The 26,406-nt window shown below is 35.3% G+C and overlaps 1 protein-coding gene across 3 annotated transcripts in view; it reads right to left on the bottom strand.

The window, feature by feature from the left end:
* The window catches only part of EXOC6B (exocyst complex component 6B), a 577,176-nt gene that overhangs the window by 270,924 nt on the left and 279,846 nt on the right, over positions 1 to 26,406 (bottom strand). For all 3 annotated transcript variants that reach the window (XM_046661413.1, XM_046661415.1, XM_046661414.1), the window contains 5 exons: positions 15,709 to 15,792; positions 15,294 to 15,340; positions 14,565 to 14,685; positions 1,789 to 1,860; positions 740 to 837 (listed from right to left, as the gene is read on the bottom strand). In XM_046661413.1, the coding sequence (XP_046517369.1) occupies positions 740 to 837; positions 1,789 to 1,860; positions 14,565 to 14,685; positions 15,294 to 15,340; positions 15,709 to 15,792 (422 nt within the window). The remainder of the gene's footprint in view (positions 1 to 739; positions 838 to 1,788; positions 1,861 to 14,564; positions 14,686 to 15,293; positions 15,341 to 15,708; positions 15,793 to 26,406) is intronic.

The raw sequence follows: 26,406 nt of genomic DNA, 5'->3' as shown, positions 1-26,406 counted from the left end.
ATTAAAGGAACAAGGTAAGATCTTAAAGCTGTAAGAATTGGAAAACAGGAAAAGTTGATCTCGGGAAGGGGTCTTGCAGTGAGCAGGAAGATCGCTTTAAGCAAAGAAGTAAAGGTTCAAAAGGAGAAGAAACTCAGGTGAGTTGACACGGAGAATATGCCAGGAAAAGAGGCCAGGGAGACATTATGAGTGGGAGGTAACAGAATAGCTTTCTTCTTGTTGTACACATGTTGCAAAAACTATTTAAATAATATGCTTTAAATGTTAGATTGTAATAGGCCCCTTCTTTGTGTGTGGAGAAAAAAGAAGAATGGGAATCACGTGAATGAGTCTTCAAAGAAAGTTCCAGAAAAACCTCAATTATTCAAAAGGGATTAAAAGCCACTACCTTATATGTGAGCAGTAGAGTAGGCATGATCCTCACAAAACAAAAACAAAATCTAGAATAAGAATATACAAGATGATCTGGATGGTCTAAAGCAAGGTATTTGACACTTATTAAAAGGAGCAAAAAAAACAAAATGGAATTTGGAGGCTCCCCACACAGCAGACGCTAATACACTGAGACTGAATATCCTGAGAACTTTATTTGGGACATCACTGCAATTTACCTGAATTCTGAATCATAACCTGGATCATAGCTAGAAAATATAAGCCACATATACTTGTTGCTTATTCCATCTAAAAAACCTTATGTATGAAACACGTGTGTGCACACATACTATAGATAATTTCTCACCTGAAAATACCTGCCCACTTCTTCAGCAGAGTTTCACTATACTGATCTCTGATTTCTAGCAGCATGTCAAAAAGCTGATTTACAGGAAAACCATACACCTGAAACAAAATAAGAAAACAGCTGCATTTTATAAGGTGATTTTTTTTAGCAACATGAGAGAGATTAGGCACTGAAAGATATTTTTGTTCTCTGGTCAACAATTTAAATGAAACCATGATAGGAGAATTTTTCATTCCCATCTAATATCTAGTGTTTTTCTCTCAAAAATTAAAAGATACATACCAAAATATCTAAGCCAGTCAGAAAAAAATTAAAAGAAGAAAATTCAAATGAATATATACTGAGTACATTGTCAGCTAAGTTCTCCAACAACCATCAGGAGGAGGGACAGAAATTGAAAATGCTGCCAATCTCACTTCTAATGCTAGTTTACTGGATATAACAAGTAGTTCAAACCAATAATCATTATTCAAGATGGTAGTTAAGAATTTCCAGGGCCCAGCCCAGGGGCGCAGCAGTTAAGTGCGCACATTCTGCTTCTCGGCAGCCCGGGGTTCGCCAGTTCAGATCCTGGGTGCGGACATGGCACCGCTTGGCAAAAGCTATGCTGTGGTAGGTGTCCCACATATAAAGTAGAGGAAGATGGGTATGGATGTTAGCTCAGGGCCAGTCTTCCTCAACAAAAAGGGGAGGATTGGCAGTAGTTAGCTCAGGGCTAATCTTCCTCAAAAAAAAAAAAAGAATTTCTAAAATCACTCAGGCACCATATCTGAATTAAGGACCTTTTGAAAAACTAAGGTAGTGAGTGGTTCAATTAATTTATTTGCTCTGAGAAAAAAAGAGGATGGGAACTATTTATGAGTACATAAATGGTCAAGGTGTTGACCATGAAATGCTATAAAGAGAGAAAAAGAACTAGCTTAGGAAAAGAAGAAACACAACTAAAAACTTAGAGGTACTTATTCAAGCCTAGGCAGACAATGAAAAGATTGAGAGCTGCTGAAATACTAATCCGGATAAGTACACATATGTAAACAGAAGCCACAAACCTGAAGTGTGTCAGCAAAAAGCACAATGAGGTTCTTCAAATCTAACACGAGGTTTGGATCAGAGCAATAAGACTAAAGGAAATAAAAGACAAAGAGGAAAAACATATTATTAAAAATAAAACTAAATTTTAATTTATTTGTTCAATGCTTCACCTGTTGAAGGCTCCCTAGAAAGGGTCCAACTCTTTCCTGGTTTAAGGTAACACCAGATTCAGCCAGGGAAGAGCTGAGTAGAGACTCCAATAAGCCATGATCTACATTGCTAACACTTGAAAATAACTAAATAACTCTTCAGTTAAAGAAGAAATCAAAGTTGATATTGCACATTATTTTTAAATGAATGGCAATGAAACACTTCATACAAAACCTATGGAATGTGGCTAAAACCATATTCAAAATAAATTTATATTTTTACAGGCAAACATTAGAAAACACAAAAAAGAGAAAATAAACAAACTAAGCACTCAACTCATGAAGCTATGCCAAAAAAGTCAAAATTAACCATAAGTAAGTGAGAGAACAAAACTGACAAAAAGCAGAAACTAACGGCATAGAGAACACATGGAAGATATAACCATTTAAACCAAAAGCTCAAATTAAAAATAAAATCAGTGGACAAATCTTAGGTAAGCCTGATTAAACAATAAACAGAAAACAAAACTAAATAATACAAAAAATACAAGAAAAAATAAATGTAAATACAGAGGAAAATAAAAATTATGAATGAAGTCCATGTACAAGCTCTTATCAACAAAGTAGAAAACTGAAATGACATGGAAGATAGCTTCCCTAGGCAAGATACAAAGATGCATATGTCACAATGAAAAAAGTTCAGTGATGGTGATATTCAAATTCCCTTAATTATAGTTTCATTCCTTGCGCTCTGCTTGATCTCTCAATTCCTGAAAGAGATGTGCTGAATTCTCCCAAAATGGTGCGGTTCATCAGCTTCTCTTCTTACTAATAGTTTTGTTTTATGCATATTGCTGCTTGTTGTCCCCTGTAAAAAGGCTATTGCCTTTTGGGCGGGTTAAAACTAATTATCAATACAAAATGTTTCTCTCTTCTCCCATTTACTAGTCTTCAACTTCAATTCCATTTTCTTTGGAGGATATTGCCTTTCTGCTCCTTTCTTTATTTTCAATCTTTTTAAGTCTTGTGTGAGTATCTCTTAGCAACCAAACTATAAAACTTTCTCACTCTTTAACATTTCCTGTAACTATGACATATTTGGACTTTTCCACCCATCTCATTTTAAGTTTTTTTATTTACAATAAGTTATTCTTTCTTTTTTATTTCCTCTCATGTTTTTCATTGAATCAGTTCTTTTAATTATGGTATAGTGGTTATTAATAAGTTAAGTACTTTGTGCCCACTGTTTACTTGAAATACTCTAGAGTTTTCATTAAAAAAACCTTTTAAACATTAATTCTCTCCTTTTGTATGAATTCCTAACAGTATCAAACTTTACAAATAATCAGTTATTTAGATATATTTATGAGCCTTACTCATTTTTTTGCACACAATTTATTTAACCCTACCCCATCTTATATTTTCGATTTCTTTTTCATTTTTTGTAGAACCCAATGAAACAAGACCAGTAAAGAGTAAACTCTGAATTCTTAAATGTTTGAAAACGTCTTTCTTTTGCCCTCAAACTAAAATACAAAATTTCAGATGTGAGAAAATTGTCTCCCACCAATTTACCCTGCTTGACATTCAATGCAGCCTTTCACCCTTAAGAATCTAGTCTTCTTTCATCACAGGGAAATCTCCTTCTTTTATTTCTTTAATTATTAAAGTCCCCTCATAGTGATTGTCCTTTCTTTCTATTAGATACAACCAAAATCAAGGATCCATATTTCTTAACTTTCCTTTCATATTTTCCATCTCTTTGTGTCTTTGCTTCATATTTTTGGATCTATATTTGACTTTATCTTCTTGACAACAGAAATATGCAATTTTATCTATTTAATCTTTGAATTAAATTTCTCTATTCTATTTGAATTAAATCTCTCTATCATAGATTTCCAAGAAAGCAATTGTTATCTTTGATTTCCACCCTTCTTTGGCTTGCTTGCATCCTTTTCCTCCTTCCTACATTTTTTTAAATTGTGAGTATCATATACATAAAGAAAAAAAATGAAGAAAATGTATATGTACAATTTTACCAGGCAAAAAGACTGAACAGCACCAGCATGCCAGAAGCTCCCAGAGGCTCTAATCACAACTCCTTTCCTTCCCACTGAAACAATATCGTGACTTTTATGATAATCATTTCCATGTCTTTCCTGAGTTTTTTGTTTCTTTGTATTTTTTTTTTCCTAAGGATTGGCACCTGGGCTAACAACTGTTGCCAATCTTTTTTGTTGTTGTTGTTCTATCTCCCCAAACCCCCCTGTACACAGCTGTATATCTTAGTTGCATGTCCTTCTAGTTGTGGGATGTGGGACGCCGCCTCAACGTGGTGTGACGAGTGGTGCCATGTCTGCACCCAGGATCCTAACCCTGGGCCGCCCCAGCGGAGCACAAGAACTTAACCTCTCAGCCACGGAGCCAGCCCTATATTTTTTAACTTAATAGACTTTACTTTTTAGAGCAGTTTTGCATTTACAGATAAACTGAGCAGAAAGCACAAAGTTCCCATATTGTCCTTCACACATAAACTCATGCACACTTCCCCCTATTACAACATCTTGCATTAGTGTGGTACATTTGTTACAATTAATGACGCAATATTGACACATTATTACTAAATAAAGTCCACAGTTTACATTAGGGTTTACTCTTTATGCTGTATATTCTATGGGTTTTAACATATGTACAATGCTATGTTGCACTGTGACAGCATCATAGAGAATAGTTTCACTGCCCTAAAAACCCCCTGCACTCCACCTGTTCATTCATAATTCCATCCCTCTCCTGAATCTTGGTAACACCTGATCTTTTTACTGTCTCCATAATTTTGCCTTTTCCCGAATGTCATATAGTTGGAATCATACAGCATGTAGCCTTCTCAGATTGGATTCTTTTACTTAGCAATGTGAATTTAAGCTTCTTCTATGTCTTTTTGTGGATTGATGGCTTCCTTCTTTTTACTGTTGAATAATATGCAAGTATATGGATGTACCTAAGTTTGTTTATCCGTTCACTTACTGAAGGACATCTTGGTTGCTTCCAAGTTTTGGCAATTATGAATAAGCTGCTACAAATATGCAAGTACAGGTTTTTGTGTTAACATAAGTTTTCAACTCATTTGAACAAATACCTAGAGTGTACCTGCTGGATCATACGACAAAACTATGTTTTGTTTTGTAAGAAATTGCCAAACCATCTTCTAAGCTGGCTGCACCATTTTCCAGTCCCATCAGCAATGAATGTGAGCTCCTGCTGCTCCATATTTCCTCTAGCTCAGGGCCAGGGCATTACCAGTGTTTCAGATTTTAGCCATTCTAATAGGTGTGTAGCCGCATTTCATTGTTGTTTTAATTCACAATTTCCTCATGATACATCACGTGGAGAGTTTTTTTGTATGCTAACTTGCCATCGGTACATCTTTGGTAAAGTGTCTGTTAAGAACTTTTACCCACTTTTAAATTGGGTTGTTTGTTTTCTTATTGTTGAGTTTTAAAAGTTCTTTGTATCTTTTCGATACCAGTCCTTTATCAGATGCTTTTTCCAAATATTTTCTCCCAGTCTGTGGCTTGTCCGTTCATTCTCTTAATTTCACTGCTTTGTAACTGCGTAAATACTCAGGCTTACTCATTATTTTCTTTCTTGATATTGAATAAATGGAAATATACTGTATGTATAATTTTCTGTTTTGCTTCAATCATTTAACATTATACTTGTGAAATTCATCTATGCTACTGTATATAGCTATAGTTTGGTCATTGTCATGCTGTACAGTATTCCATGTGATGAGTTCAACCCAGATTGTTCTTTTTTTTTTTTTTTTTTTTCTTAGGAAGATTGGCCCTGAGCTAACATCTGTGCCCATTTTCCTCTACTTTATATGTGGGATGCCTGCCACAGCATGGCTTGATAAGTGGTGTGTAGGTCTGTGCCTGGGACCCGAACCCATGAACCCCAGGCCACCAAAGTGGAGCACATGAACTTAACCCCTATACCACCAGGCCAGGCCCCAAGTTATTCATTTTTTTACTGATGGACATTTAAGTCATTTCTAATTTTGAAAATTCAACAATACTGGAATGAATATTCTTGCATGTATATTACGGTGTTTTAGGGCAAATTTCTCAAGGGAATATAGTTAGGAACAGAATTTCTGGTTCATGGGGATCTTCAATTCTACAAGACAATGTCAAACTTTTTCGAAGGGTTTTACGAATTTTAACTCATTCCCTTAGTAGTATATTAGAGCTCTGATTGCTTTATATCTTTATCAACGTTTGTATTGTCAATCCTTGCATAATATTACCTCATTTGGTTTTAATTTGCATTTCACTGATACACTAAGGTTGAGCACCTTTCACATGTTTCTCAACCACGTGGATTCCTTCTTCAGTGAAGTATCTGTTTAAATCTTTTGCTCATTCTTTCTATTGAGATGTCTGTCTTTATTATAATAATGTGTAGAAATTCTTTATATTCTATGCTAGCTCTTTGCTGATTTTATGTGTTGAAAATATCATTTCTCACTATGTGGCTTATTTTTTCCACTATCTTTTGGTTTGTTTCTTACAGTTTTAATATAGTTTCTTACAGTTTTAACGTAGTTAATGTATATATCTTTTCCTTTATGGTTAGTGCTTTTTGTATTTTACATAGGAACTCCTTCCATATCCTGCATCATAAAGATATTCTCTACTTAAAGATTTATGTTTTTACCTTTCACATTTTGATATTTTATCCACCTGAGACTCATTTTTTGGTATATTATTTTCCCCATACTGACAGTCAATTGTTTCAGTCTATTCAGTGAAAAGTCTGTCCTCTACCACTGACCTGGAATGCCATCTTTTTTATAAATATCAAGGATCTGTTTGGAGGTCCTTCATTCTGTTCCAATTATCAACCCAATGACACTTACAAGAATGCCTTAAATTAATATGATTTTTAAATTAAATCTCCTGAACTGGTAGAGGAAATCCGCCTACCTTATTCCTGCCTCAAGGAGTCTCTTAGTTGTTCTTGCTCTTTGTATTGGCTTAAAAAATATTACAATCAGTTTGTAAAGTATTCATCCTCCCCAAAATAAAACTAGTGAGATTTTGATTGGCACTTAATTAAATTTTTAGATCAATTTTGAGAGAACTGATATCTATCATAGCTCTTCCAATCAATGAATATAATGTCTCTCAATTTTATTTAGGTCTTCTTTAATTCATTTTAGTCTCAATAACATTTTAGCATTTTCTCCATGGAGGTCTTGAACACCTTCTCTTAAATATATTTCTACTACATTTCACTTATGCTATTGTCTCAATTTTATCTTTTAAAATTTTTAATTTCTCGGGGCTGGCCCTGTGGCCGAGTGGTTGGGTTTGCACGCTCCGCTGGAGGCGGCCCAGTGTTTCGTTGGTTCGAATCCTGGGCGCGGACATGGCACTGCTCGTCAGACCACTCTGGGGTGGCATCCCATGTGCCGCAGCTGGAGGGACCCACAACGAAGAATATACAACTATGTACCGGGGGGCTTTGGGGAGAAAAAGGAAAAATATAAAATCTTTAAAAAAAAAAAATTTCAATTTCTCAACTTTTATTCCTGGTTTACAGAAAGACAACTGATTTTGTATCCAGAAAACTTCCTAACCTCTTTTATTGACTGTAATAATTTTTCTGTAAATTCCTTTGGATTTTCAACGTAAAAAATATATCACCTAAAAAAATGGCAATTTTATTTCTTCTTATCAAAGGTTTATTACTTTTCTGGCCTACCACATTGGATATGACTTCAAGTACAATACAAAATAGTACTGATGGTAATTAAATGATATTTGCCATAGGTTTTTGAGGACTGCTTTTACCAGTTTAAGGAAATTCTCTTTTGTTTATAATTTACTAAAAGATGTTAGCATAAATTTATGGTGTGTTCTACTAAACACTTTTCTGTATCTCTTGAAATGATTATATAATTTTTAATATATTAATGTATTAAATTAAATTACATTAATAGACTTTGGAATATTAAGCCTTGCTAATACAAACTCAATATATTAATGCCATTTGTAAATTGCTGGATTCCATTTTCTACTATTTATTTAGGATTTCTGATCTATATTTATGAATGAGCCTGATCTATATATTTATGAGTTTACAAGTTCTTATACTATCCTCATCTGGTTTTATCAAGATTACACACAATTCATAAAACAAGCTGGTGAGTGTTTCCTCTTTTCTGTGTTTACATAAGGTAGGAATTGAAGATAAAACCTCCTGGACCTGAAGATTTCTTTGAGGGAAGAATTTTGACTGCTTCTTCTTTTACTTCTGGTTCAACCCTTAACCTGAAAGGAATAGTCCTTTCCAGCTTAATGTGAGAAGGGCACCATATTAGCCTCTCCATCTTGGGTAGCCCCAAGAGTCTGTCAAAATCTATGCTCAAACTGTTTGTACTAACAAGTGACCTCAAGGTAAAGGCAGCTTAAGTGTTTAGCCTATCTCTCTGGACTCTCAATTTCCCTTGGATTTGGCCTGATAATTCCTTAATATTCTTACCAAGCACTTGAGACTTGAAGAACATCTCATATATACACATAAAGAAGCATTTTTAGTTGTTTCCAGCTGAAGGGCTGGCATGAGTAATCAAGCCTCCTATATTCCTCAAATCAGAAATAATTATTACTTTTAAGTTTTTCTACTAGTCCATGGATAATTTGTATTTGCTAATGAATATTCTATTTGTTTATTATTGTCTTCTATTTGTTTATTGTTGTCTTCCATTTGATGTAATTGGTTTTCCTACAATATTTTATGACTCTTGACTGTGTGTTCATGTTTTGGAATGAAGGACTAGGTTGATTACTATGGATAACTGGTACAGGTTTCATCCTCTGCACAAGAAACTGACTCTTCACAAGAACAACATCCTCTTCACAAGAAACTGACTATAGACTCTTTGTAAAGAGTTGGTGGGGTAGATGAATCACTTTGTTCAAAAAGTAGTACTAGAGAACTTCACTGCCATGCTACTGTCTCTTTATGTAGATGGTAAGGTTGGCCAAAGGAACTGGGTAAGCAGCTGGCTGGCCACGATTTTTGGAAAGCAGACCTCTAAATAACTTCCCTTATGATTTCTCCTAGGCCCATTTCTGCTTTTTGTTATTTGCTAACTCTGAATTTAGAGAGCTCCTAGACTCTATTTGGAAGAATGTCTCCTACATTGACAATACCTCCCTCCACCCTATTTAATGAAATATTTCTTTTCTCAGGTTCAGTCATTATTCTGATTCCATCTGTTTTCTAAATTCAAAGAAATTTTTCAAAACTTCTGGCCTATAGATGGTACTTCATATTTTATCTTTTTAGTTTGTTTTTCCCCCATGTTATTTTAATGAGAATTTGGTTAGGAGATTCGGAAGACACATATGTTCAGTATAACCTTTGACTCAAAAATTACTTAAAATATGTGTGTGGGGGGGGATGGGTATCAATGTGGGTGTGCGTACAATCACTGTGACAGTGCACACTCTTGTCCACCTATCATATAATAAGAAAAAATGTCCAATATTTAATATCTATAAAATGCAAGGTTTTTTGGCCACACAGGGTTACATTATTCCATAATTTTGAATCTTAAAAAATATCTTTTCAGTATTCTCAGGTGATCTGTTTATCATATTATTAACAATCACATTAGCAATTATATTAGCAGATCTTCTAATATTGAACCACTCCTGATGTGAACTCTCCTTTGTACTATTATATTTTAGCAAAATGCTAAATTTGAGTTCTAAGTGAGATGGACTGTGTGAGATCTTTACCACGTTTTGAAATCAGCATTGAGAATACTGCACACGTTAATACCTAAAATATTGTTATCTTTCAACATGTTTCCAATTTATGCAATGACTAATAATTTAATCAGAAAAAGTAAACAGCAGTTTTAAATAGTGACATAGAAAGTCAGAAAAATATATAGATCTTTGATAAACAAATAACATAGTCACTCAGATCTGGTGTTTGTTTTTGAGATTTGATGTTTGGGCTGTTCTTATTTTGTTTTGCTTGCTGGGTTAATGTGATACAATAAATAGTGTCATGAAATAGAATTAGCATCTGTGGCATCAACTACTCTGTCTCATAATGGATAAAATGGTTCAATGAGTAAATGTAATGCTGAGTTATGTTTTAATAGTTATGTTGAGATACAATCCTCATACCATACAACTCACTCACTTAAAGTATATAATTCAATTTTTAGCTTTTTGTATAGGTGCAAACATAGCCATAGTCAATTTTAGAATATTTTCCTCAACTCAAACAGAAACTCCACGCCCATTAAGCTATCACCTCCTTCCTCTTCCACTTGCAGCCCGAAGCAACCACTAATCTACTTTCTGCCTCTATAGATTTATGCTGAACTATGGGGGGGGGGGGGGGGGGGGGGGAGGTTTTCATTTATTCCTCAGTTCAAAAGAATATACAGTATACCTACAAAGAAAAACTCCCTTAAAGCTAATTTTCTCTATAGATGTACACTTTAATCAGCACCCTTGGAAAGTATCCTACTCTTAATGACATCAAATACGATTGTATGATGAAGAAAAGAGTACATTTTCCTGCAGAAAGAGTTCTATAGATTTGTCACGTTCTCAAATGTATCAGTTACACACAAAAAGTTAAGAACCACTGCTTTACAAAAAAGAAATTGCTTGAAAGAATTCTAAGTTTTCTAAAAGAAAAACAGATTTTTCCCAGGAAAAAAATAAAATTGGTGAAATCAGTGAAATGGACAGATATAAAATAAACAAAATAAGGGACTTCTCTCCCATAGAATGCCAGTAATGCAAGTTAATAAAAATGATTGGAAAAAAAAAATCTTTCTCAAAATATTACCTTAAAAAACCATAAAACACCAAAACTTGAACTTAGAAAGGGAGCATATAAAATATTTTACCAAAAGACATAAAGGCAAATAAGTCAGAAAAATATACACATCCCTTGTGAAAAATACCAGATACTGAAATATATCAATTATCTCCATTTTAATGTATAGATTTACTACACAACAACACTATAGTTCAAATTTGGGGGGAGGTAAGTGGTAGAAGGGATGTGACAAAGTGATTCTCAAATTAATCTGGAAGAATAGTAAGAAGACAAATAGCGTATTTTAAACAGAGGATTTTAGAGGATACACATGTCCTATAAGAAATTAAACCACACTAAATATCACATGTAATAATCAAAATGATGTTGTATTGGTTCAAGACAAAGAGAGGAAAGGAAAGAGGGTAGCGGGGAGGGTCACAGAGCCTAGAAACAGACCTTAGTATTTATATATCATTACATGATAAAGGTGGTCTTCAAAATATGTTGGGAAAGGACAGATGTTATGGACTGAGTGTGTCCTCCCAAAATTCACGTTGAACCCCTGACCTCCAGTGTGGCTATATTTGGAGATGGGGCCTTGGAGAGAGAATTAAGGTCAAGTGAGGTCATAAGGGTGGGGCCCTAATCTGATGGTACTGGGATCCTTATAAAAGGAGGAGACACTTGAATACAAATACAGGAAGGGCCATGTGAGGACACTATGAGAATGCAGCCATCTGCAAACCAGGAAGAGATTTCTTACCAGAAACCAACCACGCTAGCACCCTGATCTCAGACCTCTGGCCTCCAGAACTGTGAGAAAATAAACTTCTGTTGTTTAAGTCCCCCAGTCTATGGTATTTTGTTAAGGCAACTGGAGTTGAATAAAACAACAGGTTATCACAATAATGTTATTGGAAATGATGAGTCATTTTAAAAATAATTAAAGATAGAGTCTAACCTCACACCCTATGCTAAAACAAACATTTTATGTTTGTGACCTACGTGTACAAAAAGTAACTGTAGAAATACGAAAATCAAATATAGACAAATAATAACATATTCTTTGGAATAAAGAAGACAAATTGTAAAGTTAAATTTTAATAAACTTTACACAAAAAATTTTAAACTTCTGTAAAGCCATGGAAAAGAAAAGCAAAGGTTAGAAACACATGAAACAAACAGAAAATATTTACAACCTATATATCAGACTAGAGATTCGCATTCAGATTAAAGGATAACATCCATGTTTTATTAATAAATAATATTTTAAAAACCTATTAAAATATAAAGGTAAGACTTATGAACAGGAAATTCTAAGAAGATATACAAACAACTAAAAACATATGAAGAGATTTCAGTATCAGTATTAATCAAAGAAAAACAGTAAATTAAGATATAATTTCTAACAGATTGGGAATGATTTTTTGTTTGTAAATATAACCTTCTATGGAGTAAAAGGAAAAGGGAAATAGGCATCCTAATAGATGATGCCCAGAGTGCTAAATGGTTCCATAATTTTTGTAAAGCAAATTAGCAATACGCATCCAGAGCCTAAGAAATGTATGGATCCTTTAACTCACTAATTTCACATGTAAGACTTACTAAAAACAATGAAAATAAATAACAAGGGGTAGTAAATACAAATATGTGTAAAAATCAAGCCATAAAATAGGTGAGGGACTGTGTTTTAGTCTCAGAACAGCCAGGAACTTTTGAAAAATATTTTCAAATTTGCCAGACTTTATTATGACAAAAGGATAAAAAGGTAGATGTCAGATCAAGTCCTTGGCCACATATAAGCAATGAAGGAAATTTTAAAATAAGATAAATATAATTAGATACATAAACATTTAAAAATTTTAAATACTAAAAAAGAAACTATAAACAAAAATAAAAGGAGAAAAATATTTGCAACACATCCTCCTTGGTTTCAAACTTGTACATTAACCAAGCTCCAAACCCTGCTATTCAGAAGGCACTAAGGCAAATCAAAGTAATCATATCCAAAGGCAGCTCATGAACCTCCCACTCGAAACCATCAAAACCAACACTATCATCCAAGGAAGGACACCATAAACTTAGGCATTACCTTGGTATTTCTTTCAACCTTACCTTTTGTATCTAATCCATCAGAAAGCACAATTGATCTTACCTCCTAAAAATCTCTTGAATTCATCCACATCTCTCCATATCTACTATCACTCCTCGGTCCAGCTATCATTATCTCTTACTGGAATACTAGACAAGGCTACTAATAATTGCTCTCCTCACATCCATTCTCACCCCTCATTCATAATTTAGCCAGAATAATCTTTTCAAAATGGAAATCTGATCGCCTCACTCTAATTTACTCTACCCCGACCCCGAACACACACACACACACACACACACACACACACACACACTCCATTTAGCCCACTGCATAAAGGATCGATTGGGTCTTAAATAACATGACACCTACCTACTGCTCCTTCTTTATTCTTACTTCCTACCATAGCTGCCTAGCTTTCTAAGTTCTATGTTCTAACCACTCCGGACATTTTTTAATGCCCTAAGACAACTACAGTCTCTTCAATTATAGATTTTACACATGGCATTTACTTTGGAACACTTGCTGATGAACAGATAAAGAGAGTTGAAAGGTCATGGATGACTTAAGTTTGTAGCTAGCACAACTAAATGGATACTGGAGCTATTTACCGAAAATTTTTAAATGCTAAATTATCCTCTTTTATTAACTCCTTACTATTATTTCTCAAACACTTCAGACATATAAAAGTACCTCAAAGCCTTTGAACTATTGTTTGTTATACCTCAAACGTTCTTTTAATTAATCTCTGCATAAATAATGACTCCTTCTTGATATTCCGATCTCAGAATACTACTGACTAACCAATCAAAAGCAGGCACCTTGTTGTCCTAATGTATCACTGTATTTTAATTGTCTGCATTGCATTCTCACTGTCTGATAATCTTAACTGAGAATCTCCCACATTTAAAAAATAACTCATTGAAACCAAAGACTTTGTCTTATTCACTGTTGTGTTTCCAGCCCCAACATGTAATCAATGTTCAAGAAATACTGAATGAAGAAGGCTTAATTCAGACCCAGCATTCCCTCTATGAAATAGATGATCACCAAAAATTCATGATATGATAAAATATGTCAATAGATCACGAAAACTCATAATAAGGCAACTTATTGATATGCTGTAAACATTTTTTTTCAAAGAGTAAGAATAAACTGTGAATGCCAGATTACTATTAATAGGCATTATAGAAGGCCATATGGAGTAGTGGCTAAGAACATGGGCTCTGGAAAAAAAAAAGAACATGGGCTCTGGAGTCATACTGTCTGGGTTTGATTTGAAGCGCCACTACTTACTGTGTGACGTTAGGCTAGTTACTTAACCTCTCTGAGGTTCAGTTCCCCAGACCATAAGGTAAATATAATAATAATACCTACCTTATAGGGTTGCAGTGAGGATGAAATATATATGAAGTACGCATAACAATGCCTGAGACACAGACAACAACCAATAAATGTAAACTGCTATTTTCTTATGGCAAAGAGCATCCATAAAAGTGGCCTCAATGTTAGAGAATATGGCAATTTGAAGTGGCTACTCACATATGTCTTTGAAGGTGATAGCTCCAAATGGGTGATTCCAAACAATACATATATAATGATTTTAAAGCAGTAAAACACTAGACTAGTAGAGTAGTATCCATGTATTAAGCTATAAGTGAGAACTTCTCTTGGGCTTCTTACATACCGAGTGGGTACGGAGCGCCGCGATGGTTTTTGAAAGCGCCATTTCCCATAGCTCATCAATGTAGGCTCTATTTACTAAGCCCTGGGTTGTATGTAAAATGTGATCTTCAACCACAAAAAAGCTAAAATTGAGGAAAAAAGAAAGCACAGCTGTCAGAAATTACAGTTTGACTACTATCTCCAGGGTTTCACAAACATTAACAACTGCCATCAAATTTGAAGTTAATGGTCATTTTCTTCCTAAAGAAAAGCTGTTTGGTATCATAAACAAAATCAGATTCCTTAGACTTGCAATTATGTCCCTGATCTTGATATTTTCTTAACCATTTAAACAAAATTGGAGTTACATTTCTATAAATATGAACCATGTCATCCAGTAATGGAGGAAAATGTTTATAGGTAAAGGAGGCCAATTTCACTATATTAAAAACAGTAGGTCATTAATATATTTTTAAAAACTAACAGTTTTAAAATAATATAATAAGATCAGAATTCAATGTTTTTCTCCCTTTATCCACAAAAAGTGCTCTCAACAATATAATGTTGAAACAAACAGGACATTCCTTTGAAATCATCAGAAAGTCAAAAATAAACCTTATCTTAAGAATTTGAGAAAAGAAAAAAAGTATTTCCCAATGAAAATTTGATTTTTCCAAGTCTCACAAATCTATGTATCAAAAGTATATACATTTAAAAATATATATATACATATACACATATATATACCTACCCTACAATTTGATTAAAATACTTTCTGTAGCCATCTAAAGTTTCATGCTGCAAAAAAGCAAAGAAAAAAAGTTATTCTTTCTATTTTGATACATTAAGACAAAGTTAAAATCAGTTTCTTAATTTCTTAAGGCTCAGTTCCCAAGACTATAAGGTCAATATAATAATAGCACCTACCTTATAGGGTTACAGTGAGAATAAATGAGAAAATACATATCTAGTCCTCAGAACAATGCCTGGCACATAGTAATCAACAGATGTTAGTTGCTATTTTCTTACTGCAAGTCACATCTGTCAAAAGTGGTCTCAGAGTGACAGTTAAGACAAACAAACAAAAAAAACCACATATGCAAAATAATTAAAAGATACCATAGAAGAAAAATGAAAGTGATATAAGTGAACGTTGTTGATCCTACCATGTTAGATGGAGGCTGGAGCACCAAACGGGCCTGTTTTCGCCTCTGTTTTCGGTAGTAGTTCTCAAATGTTTCCCGGGCACCCTATAAAATAAATGAAAAGAAATGGGTTGACACAATTAAACCAATTACCCCAGTATTTCATGGGAAAAGAAAAGCTCCCAGGTCTGGAATAGAGGCAGTCCCACATTTCTCAAAATCTGCTATTTTAACAATGATAAAAATAACAGGAAAAAAGAACAATTACCATTTGTTGAACCTTACTTAAAAATCCCGTAGAGGTGGATACAAAAGATTCGTAAGAGAAAACTACAAGAGCTCAACCACCAACACATCAAAGCTGGTTTCTGAATGAACTATCACAAATTCACAAGAAGGAAGACAAACCAACATTCTCATAAATTATAACCAACAGCTGAGAAAATGTTCCTTATAAAATCTCACAGAATACCCCAGAAAATAAGTTCAGAGTGAAAACTAGTCTCAAACGAATCATGAACAAGGGGTCAAAGGAGGCAGGAAAAAAGCAGGAGCTGAGAACAGTAAATCAGTCTTCCAAGACAGAATATAATCTAGCATAGGATTAACCCCAAAAAAGAAGAAACAAAGCCCAGGAAATTCTTAATGCCCAGTTTCCACTTTTCACATGGGGTTTCTGGGCTTAAACTGAAAGGTGCTCTAGAAACCAAGAGCTGGCTCATGAGCTCTGGAACTGGGTTGAACAGTGTCCTCTCAAAATTCATCTCCTTCCCAGGACCTCAAAATGTGACCTGATTTAGAAATAGGGTGACTGCAGATGTATTAGTTAAATTAAGATGCAGTCATACTTGAGTAGGGTGGCTCTTAATCCAATATAACTGGTGTCCTTACAAGAGGAGGAGAAAAGACACAGAGAGAAAGACACGCAGGGAGAACACGATGTGGCAAAGCAGGCAGAGACGGGAGTGACGCAGCGGCAAGTCAAGGAACACCAAGGACTGCCGGCCACCACCAGAAACTGGGAAGAGGCAAAGAAGCATCCCACCCAGAGTCTCAAAGGAGGATGGCTTCTGACGCTGTGATTTTGGATTTCTAGCCTCTAAAACTGTGACACAACAGATTTCTGTTGTTTTAAGCCACTCAGTTCATGGTGCTTTGCTATAGGAGCCCTAGGAAACTAATATAAGCTCAAAGCTTTTAAAATTTGATGCTCTCCTATTACTAAATTCTACTCTTAATCCAAGACTTTTCTAAATAAACAAGAGTAGAAAAGGAGAGACAACATTGCAGAGTAGTTAAGAGCACTGATTTTGGAACCAGACGATTTCATTCAAACCATGGCTCTGCTCCTTACTAGCTGTATAACTCAAATGACTAGCTATACACCTTCCCTCGCACTAATTAACTATTTAACTTTCACTAATAATGTGCTGTGGTTTTCTCATTTGTAGAGATGCCAATTTCATACGGTTGTTATGAGGACTTAGAAGAGCTATAAAGTTTTTAGAACAGTCTCTGATAAACAATAACCACTACGCAAGTGCTTATTTTAAAAATAAATCAGATGAAATCAATGATGAAAGTGAAAGCCCTGCCCACGTGAGAAAGTATAAACTTCATGCAATACCTAGTTCACTTGCCTTCGCCTTCCCTAAAGGCTGAAGAATTTTACTCAACGTGACTCCCTTGTTGCATCCCTATACTGGGAACGCTGTTTTAAGGTACTTAATCAGGCAAACTCAATAGTGTAGCTCAGAGGTTGGCAAATGTTTCTGTAAAGGGCAGGAGAGTCAGTACTTTTAGGCTTGGTGAGCCAGACAATCTTTGTTGCAACAACTCAGCTCTGCCAGTAGTGCAAAAGCAGCCACAGACAGTATACAAATGAACGTGACTTTGTTCCAATCAAACCTCATTTGTGGAAAGTGAAATTAGAATTTCATATAATTTTCAGCTGTCATGAAATATTATTCTTTTGATTTTTTTACCAACTGTTTAAAAATGTAAAAGCCCTTCTTGGTTCTCAGGTCATACAGAAACAGGCAGCAGGTTGGACTTGGCCTGTGGGTCATGGTTTGTTGACCCCTGGTGTAGGTTAAAAGCAAAGGTTTTAAAATGCTAAAGTGATTATAACTGTACACAGCAGAGTTTTTCTGCCTATAAAATGAAATCAAACATTAAGACAACTATTTCAAGGCTTTCTTAGTCCATAAGTTAATGAGGTAGCAAATGATTCTATTTAAGAAATAAGAAGTGGAAACTGCTTGTTGGTTTGTTAAAGTTACTCCCCACTTGTCACCATTTCACAGCATACTGGTATTATTAAATGTCAATTACATTCTGTACACACTGAAAGGCTTTTCATTTTAAAGTTAACAGCCCTAAAGGCCCTTTATTATTCTAGTGTGATGTTACATATTCAACATGCTTTGGAGCCAAGATACACTTGGCTGAGAATTTAGAGAAAGCCTTCTCTCTAATTAGACCATAATATACTAATTTAATTATTTGTTGTAAATGATAGAAAATATACAAGATGAAATTCCATATAAAAACTAAATCATAAACTTCTACTTAATTCTAAACTAGATAGAGTTTTGCCTTTCAAATATTCATTCAATAGAATAAAAACATTAAAAAAGACCAATTTATCTAATAGGTCTGGCTTCTCCATTTGCAAAAAATGGGTTAGATTTTCCCTAGTGGCTGTTAAATAAATTCACCTCTGATTATTCTATTTCCTCTGCCAATTTTGTCAATTCAATGCTTACAGGTGGAATTTGAGAAGTAAATGTCTGACCAGTCTAGTTGAGTAATTGATGAAGTGCCTGCCTATTCACAAATAGGTCAACAGATGAACTCTAGAGATTTGCCATTTCAGCTTCAAGCTCTTATAATCACTAATATTTAAAAAAGAAAAAAAAAAAACCTCAAAAGCTATTGATGGTATAAGTAAATAGATATAAAACAACAGGCAGGTAAATGAAAAGTTGGTGGTTTTTTTCATTTTATGTTGTTAGTATTACAGTGCTCCAAATAATTAATTAATAGACATAATATCACAGAAAAACAAGTCACTTAATATATATAAAGTGCTTACCATGTTATAGACACTGAGACTTGTCCCTCAATTTACTGAATTTAGTCTATGGTAGAAGACTAGCAATTAAATAAGCAATTATATTAAACTACAGAATCCTACGTGTTGGAGTGGTTTGTGTGTCTGAGTGTGTGGATGTGCATGTGTGTTAGTGGTTGGAAAGAATGTCAGAGAAAGCTTCCCAGGAAAAAATGACATTTATACTCATCATTGAAGAATGAGTCAGAAGACTAAGCCAGGTAAAGAGAAGGGAAAAAATGTTCCTGGTAGAGACACAGAGGTTCAAGGGAAAAAAGCATCTCGCATCCCATGAACTGAAAGAAGCTCTTCAGGGCTGGATCTTGAGGGTGTGAGGGAGAGGGACGACAAGAGATGAGGACGGAGGGCTTGGCGAATTATGTGAAGATATTTAGACTTCAGCACTAAAACAATAAGAGTTTTAGACATTCGGAAGCTGTAATGTGGTGAGTAGTATGAAGAAAGGAAAAATCAGATACAAAAAGATCAGTCAGAATTTGACATATATTTAGGAGGTACTTGCCGATGATTGACTGGATATGGTGGTAAAAGACAAGAAGGAAAGAAGGCAGATGTGAGGTTTCTAACCTGGGTAATTGGTTTGATGGTGGTGTCATTTCATGAGCGAGGAACATAAAGAATATACAGTCATTTATTATTCATGGATTCTGTATTTGCAATTTGCCTACTAGTAAAATTTATTTGTAACCTCAAAATCAATAATCATGGTGGGGCCGGCCTCGTGGCCAAGTGGTTAAGTTTGCACGCTCCACTGTGGTGGCCCAGGGTTTCGCCAGGTTCACATCCTGGGCACGGACATGGCACCACTCATCAAGCCATGCTGAGGCGGGGTCGCACATAGCACAACCAGAAGGATTTGCAGCTATATATACAACTGTGTACTGGCTGCTTTGGGGAGAAGAAGAAGAAGAAAAAAGAAGATTGGCAACAGTTGTTAGCTCAGGTGCCAATCTTAAAAAAAAAAAAAGTCAATACTCATGGCACTTTCATAGTCATTCATGACACATACAGAGTGGTGAAAATTTGAGCTGCCCGACGCACATGTTCCTAGCTGACTTCAAACAACGCAACACTCTGCCTTCTTATTTCAGTTCACACACTATACACAACTATCCTTTTCATAATCTATTTAGTGCCATGTTTTTTGCATTTTTCTGCTTCCTTTTTTAAATTGAGATTCAACTGACATATTATATTAGCTTCAGGTGTACAACATAATGATTCAATATTTGTGTATATTACAAAATGATCACCACAATAAGTCTAGTTAACATCCATCACCCCACGTAATTACAAATTTTTTTTTCTCATGATGAGAACTTTTGAGATCTACTCTCTTAGCAACTTTCAAATATACAATACAGTATTATTAACTATAGTCACCATGCTGTACATTACATCCCCAGGACTTATTTATTTTATAACTAGAAGTTTGTACATTTGGCTACCTTCAGACAATTCCCCCATACCCCACCACCTACCTTTGGCAACCACTAATCCACCCTCTGTATCTATGAGTTCAGTTGGTTTTCTTGTTTGTTTAGATTCCACATATAACTGAGATCATATGTTATTTGTCCTTCTCTGTCTGATTTATTTCACTTAACATAATGTCCTCAAGGTCCAGCTATGTTGTCACAATTGGAAGATTTCCTTCTTTCTTATTGCTGAATAATATTCCATTGTGTATCTATAACACATTTTCTTTATCCATTCATCAACGGACACTTAGGTTGTTTCCATATCTCAGCTATTGTAAACAATGTGCAATGAACATGGGGGTGCGTATACATCTTTTCAAGTTAGAGTTTTTGTTTTCTTTGGATAAAGATCCAGAAATGGAATTGCTGAATTATATGGTAATTCTATTTTTAATTTTTTGAGGAATCTCCATAATGTTCTCCATAGTGGCTGCATAATTTCCATTCCCACCAACAGTACACAAGGATTCCCTTTTCTCCATATCCTTGTCAATACTTGTTGTTTCTCATCTTTTTTTTTTTTTAAGGATTGGCACCTGGGCTAACAACTGTTGCCAATCTTTTTTTTTTCCTGCTTTATCTCCCCCAACCCCCCCGTACACAGTTGTATATCTTAGTTGCATGTCCTTCTAGTTGTGGGATGTGGATGCCGCCTCAACGTGGCCTGACAAGCAGTGCCATGTCCGCGCCCAGGATCCGAACCCTGGGCCGCCACAGTGGAGTGCACGAACTTAACCACTCAGCCACGGAGCCAGCCCCTCATCTTTCTGATAATAGCCATTCTAACAGGTGTGAGGTGATATCTCATTGTGGTTTTGATTTGTATTTCCCTGGTGATTAGTGATGTTAAGCTCCTTTTCATGTACCTGTTGGCCCTCTATATGCTTTTCATTTTTGTGCTTCTTTGTGGTGATTTTGCTATTTAAAATGGACCCCAAACATAGTACTGAAGTACTGTCTAGTGTTCCTAAACTCAAGAAGGCAAGACACACCTTACAGAGAAAACACATGTTTTAGATAAGCTTCATTCAGGCATGAGCTATAGGGTTGCTGGCCATGAATCCAATGTTAATGAATCAACAATATATATTAAAGGCATCATTAAAGAGAAACACACATAAAACAAGGTTTTGAATTGATTAGTTGATGAAAATGATCAACTAATGATCAACTAATAATCAACTATGATCAGAAGCTCATAGGAACCTAACCCTGTAATTTCCCCCAGGAGCAATGGTTCCGTATTCATTAACTCAGTGTCTACAGCGACTTTATAGAATATAACTATCATAGATAACCAGAATTACTATATTTGGGGAGACTGATGACAATGACATCTGTATCAGACATGTTTAGTTTGTGACCTTCAAGTGCTTAGTGTTCGGGACCAGGCATATTTGGGTCTACAGCTCAGGAGAAAGGGCCAGGCTAAAGAGAATGGATTTCAGAAACATTAGCAGAGAGATAATAATCGAAGCCTTAGGAGAAAATGAGATAATCCAAGGAATATCTGTAGAATGGAAGTACAAAAGGAACTAGCAGAAAAATCCCAAGTGACACTAACAATTAGGAAGTATCTGCTCTTTAATGTAATTAAAATATAACTTTAAATGTCACTACTTAGAGAAGACTTTTCTACTACTCAATTTAAAATGGAAAGTCTTGCCTAATACATAACCCTCTTTTAATCCTTTGAATAGCACACATCTCTCCATCTGACATTACGTTTAATGTCTGTCTCCTCTCATCAGGATGCAACCCTCATGAGAACAAGTTTCTTGTTTGTCGTGTTTATTGTTGTGTTCTCAGTCCCTAGAACACTGCTTGGCACATAACGGGCATTCAATATACATTTGTTTGAATAAATTATTAAAAGTATGAATACAATATTAATCGATATTTTCTTTTGACTCTATTTTCATATTTACACTTTATCTGCTATTGTAATGATCATTTCTTTGTAACTATTCCGATTCATCTCATCCTGTTGTTTTTCTATCTCCATTTATTCTTTTAAAGATTTCTGTTCCTGTTTCACAGAGTTAATGCCTTCTTCATACCAAATAATTTTCTAAAATTTCCTTTTGGGTCCTGTAGAAAGTCATTTTTAGAATCACGCTTCTGCTGAATTTTTAGGATGGTGTTCCTTGTCTCATTTTATTCAGTATGTTTTTTTCAGATATCATATTTTGTTTTGTTTTGTTTCATTTTCCCAATTGCTCTATTTAAACAACAGGAGCTCCTTCTGGACTAGTACTTTCTTCCAGGCTTGGTTTGTGGTTTGCCTTTGGCCCACTCACCATTCATCTGGCTAGAGATCTAATATCCTCATGGAAGTGGCAATTCACAGCAGGCTGACGTGCCCAGGTCCAAAGCTGTTTCCAAGGCAATCCACAAACGGTTTCCAGTGTCTAGCAAGCAACTGGCCCACTAAGTTCACATGAAATATGGCTGAACATTCTCCCACCACACAATTCTGAGTGTTTAGCTCTCTGAACTTCTTAAAGGGAATGAAAACCACTATCTGTGCTCTTGAACAGCACTATTGAGTACTCTCCAGCACAGTATGAACTGTCCTGCTACCAAAAGTCCCTCTTTCACTCTCACACCACACTCTGACAGCCTTAAAAGGGAGAATCCATGCAGAACAGGGATAGACAACCAATGTATTCAACAATCCAGGGTTGCATTTTCAAGCCAGAAGGCATACATGGAAAACGGATAAAGTGCCCTCTAACTTTTAACGTTTGCTCCGTTTATGGTAGCAAAACACATCACCCAACAATTGGATTTCTCAATCCATTTAACCAGCTTTCAAGTTAAAGAAAACTTTATTCAAATTCAAACATATCAACCTTATTTATCAATGGTGTTGTAAGTTTCAGACTTTTATGCATCTAAAGTATTTTAGTAAAAGTTAAGAAAGACTTAGAAGCCAAAAAAGGCTTTGCTTAATATTTTCTATGTTAAATGTGTACATCCCATTTGAAATTTAACCTAAATACTAGAGTTTATATTATTATAAAGAAATCTCCACAACAGATTTCTTGTCATTCCCTTATGAGCAACTACACAAGAAGAGATAACGGATCACAGGGCAAATTGAATTTTTCCTTAATGCTAAACAAACAAGAGAAAGAAATATTCTCCAGGCTTGTTAACCTCTTCTTCAATTAACCGAATGCCTTCTTTTCTAAATTCATATTTAATTTAAATATTATATCATATTATATGATATACTTGGAGAAGTATGCTAATAGTAAAATACTCCAAAAGCCATTGTCAAGTCCCTACGTCTAATCATTAATCCTAGAACTAGATTTTATCAGGAAATAGCTCACTTCTCAGGCTATGCTGGAAATAGTAACTGTTTTTGTTTTAACCTTTTGCTTTTAGCTGTATTTTCTACATTGTCTATCTGTTTTTAAATTACTAATTACAAAATTAAGATACATTACTTTTAGAAAAATCAGACAATGTAGATCAGGAAAAGAGAGAAAATAAAAGTCATTCATAGTCCCATCACCTGGAGATAACTACTGCTTACTCTTTGGTGTTCTCCCTTACAGATGTTTTTTCTATTCTAAATAGACAGATATTTCACATACACATAGATACACATATATAAATAGGATCATATTGTACATACTCTTTTCACTGAACTTTGCATGCAAAAATCTTTTCTCAAACATCATAATTTAGTATGATCCACTTTTACTGCACAACACTATTCCAACTCCCTTTCTTCAAACACATGCTATAAACTGTCATACAAATGCTGGAACCAATGTGGGCATTGAATAAATGTTTAAAATTAAAAATAAAACACAAGTGACAACTTTGAATCCTCCATGTGTCTAGACACTTGTCTGGCTATAAACATAGGAAACATACACAGTATTGGCACTGAATGTGGTCAAATGGGTGAGGCTTTTTGTATTTGTCTGTAAAACTGGTAAAATTTACTGCTACCAAAACTCAAAGTCAAATTTTAGCTGGTATAGGTTACAAATATGCACCAGTAATCAAAGTAGTCAGGATCATGTGATCCTTGCTCTTGAGGAAGGCAGAGAAGGCCAGATGAAAGACCTTTCCATGGATTTCTTTTCCATCATAAAAGGTAACATTGTAGGAGACTTGCACACAAACACCCTGAACACTTCATACAATTACCGAGCCCCACGCTTTCAAACATTAACGACATCTACATGTCTAGTTTTGGAGAAGAAAGAAAAACACTTACGCTGGTACAATACTACTTCATATGGGCAGTATGTCTACCTAATACCTAAAGAGGGATGGACCTGCTATCCTCTACATTAAATTTTACGTGCCATTATTTGGCTAAACAGCTCTTCATCCACCACCTCAGCTCTCCCAGTCTTCCCTGGGGGAGAGGCCCTGAGGTCTACTGGAGAATGGACTAAGTCCTCCTCATCCACCACAATAACAGAAAGCTCACCTCTGCATGGAGAAGCTGCTAAGGACGAGTACACAAAGCACAAGGGAGGGAAATGGAAGGAGGGAAGCACATACCATTGTTCTTCCGGCTTTGCCTACAGGAAGCAATATTTCCATTTGGTATTGGGCAAAGCCTGTAATTTCACCACCCTGACTGCAGCTGGAGAACTCCCTTTTAACTGTCTCGGCATCCAAGTGAAGACAGGTTTACTCAGAGTTTTAAAAAAAAAAACAAAAAACCCTGAAAGGGCCATTTTAATTTGCTTCCATGTGAAAAGGGGAGCACTTTTCATAGGGCCCCATAATGATGTTCAGCGGGATATTACACTTCACCATATGGCTAATTTACACAGCAGGCCCAAAGCAGATTTTCTTTCATTAGAACTGCCCTAAAGATCAGACTACAGAAACATGTGTAAAGAACAAACCCAAGATGCCCCCTATTGCTTAAATCTAGAAACATTCGATTCCCAGATGTAAAAGCCCATTCAGAGAGTTCCCATCGCAAGGTCATTCAAGAGTCGTGGAGGTGGTATGTATCACAGCTTCGCTTACCTAGATTATGGCTTTGAAAAAATGTCTAAAATTCAAGAGCCATAACACTGTCAGAATACTCAAAAAAAAAAAAAAAAACCCTATGTATGGGGAAAGGATAGTTGCTCTAGTAGATAATCTATTATTGAAAAAAAATTGCTTTCCAAATGCCCTAAATTCTTGATAGCACTCAATTAGCCTACAGAATAAATCTACATAAACTTCTGACCCTTTTTGAAGACAGCAAAGGCAGTCTGACGTTCTAACAGAGTTCTGTTTATTTTTAAGATGTTCCTTATAACTTATGTTTGTCTTGGCATTTCCTCCTTGTGCCGTATCCCAAGCCTGAGCCATAGGAAAGAACATCCCCTCCGGGAATGACAGAGTCTGCAGGATTTAAAAAAAGAAAAAGAAAGAAATCTAACGTCTAATGATTATGGAGTAGTTGAGTCTGTGCTTTTGAAGAAAGTAAACATTATGATTAACAATCTTGGGCTTTGTAATTAGCTTCCCCCTTCCAAGAGAGAGTGTTAATTTATTAAATATTTTAACAAAGAGTCTTTTATTATCAGATTCAGTTTGGCTGGCTCCTTTCATAGCATTACCAATTACAACCAATAAAGCTTTAATTGATGACTACTTTTTATAACCTTTGACCCAAGATGATAAACAGTTGTACCTTAGAAGCGAAAGGGTAAACCTCAAAGGGAACAGTGTCTTAATCATGCTTAGCAAACAAAACTGGTTAAAATTACAACCTGCCTACCTGGCTAGAACAAAAACCCAGACTTCCTCTATGATTAGGGTAATTGATCAGGGAAAGATTTGGATTTCACTTTTAAGATAAGTGTCCCTTTTGTTAGGGGAACCCTAACATGAATTACCTGCACAGAATGTGCAAATTACATATTATAATATGATAATAATATAATCATGACATGATTAATCAACGTGTAGACAATAAGCAAGAGAATTTTAATATGTGAAACAGCTTTTAAAATAAAATCATTGGAATGCAAGTTATTTTACTATTAAGAAAAAAGGCACTATGGGGCCAGCCCAGTCACATAGTGGTTAAGTTCGCATGCTCCACTTCAGTGGTCCAGG

This window comes from Equus quagga, chromosome 5, assembly GCF_021613505.1.
Source record: "Equus quagga isolate Etosha38 chromosome 5, UCLA_HA_Equagga_1.0, whole genome shotgun sequence".
NCBI lineage: Eukaryota > Metazoa > Chordata > Mammalia > Perissodactyla > Equidae > Equus > Equus quagga.
Note: the sequence above shows the minus strand (reverse complement) of the source record. Positions and strands in the feature narration are given on the sequence as shown.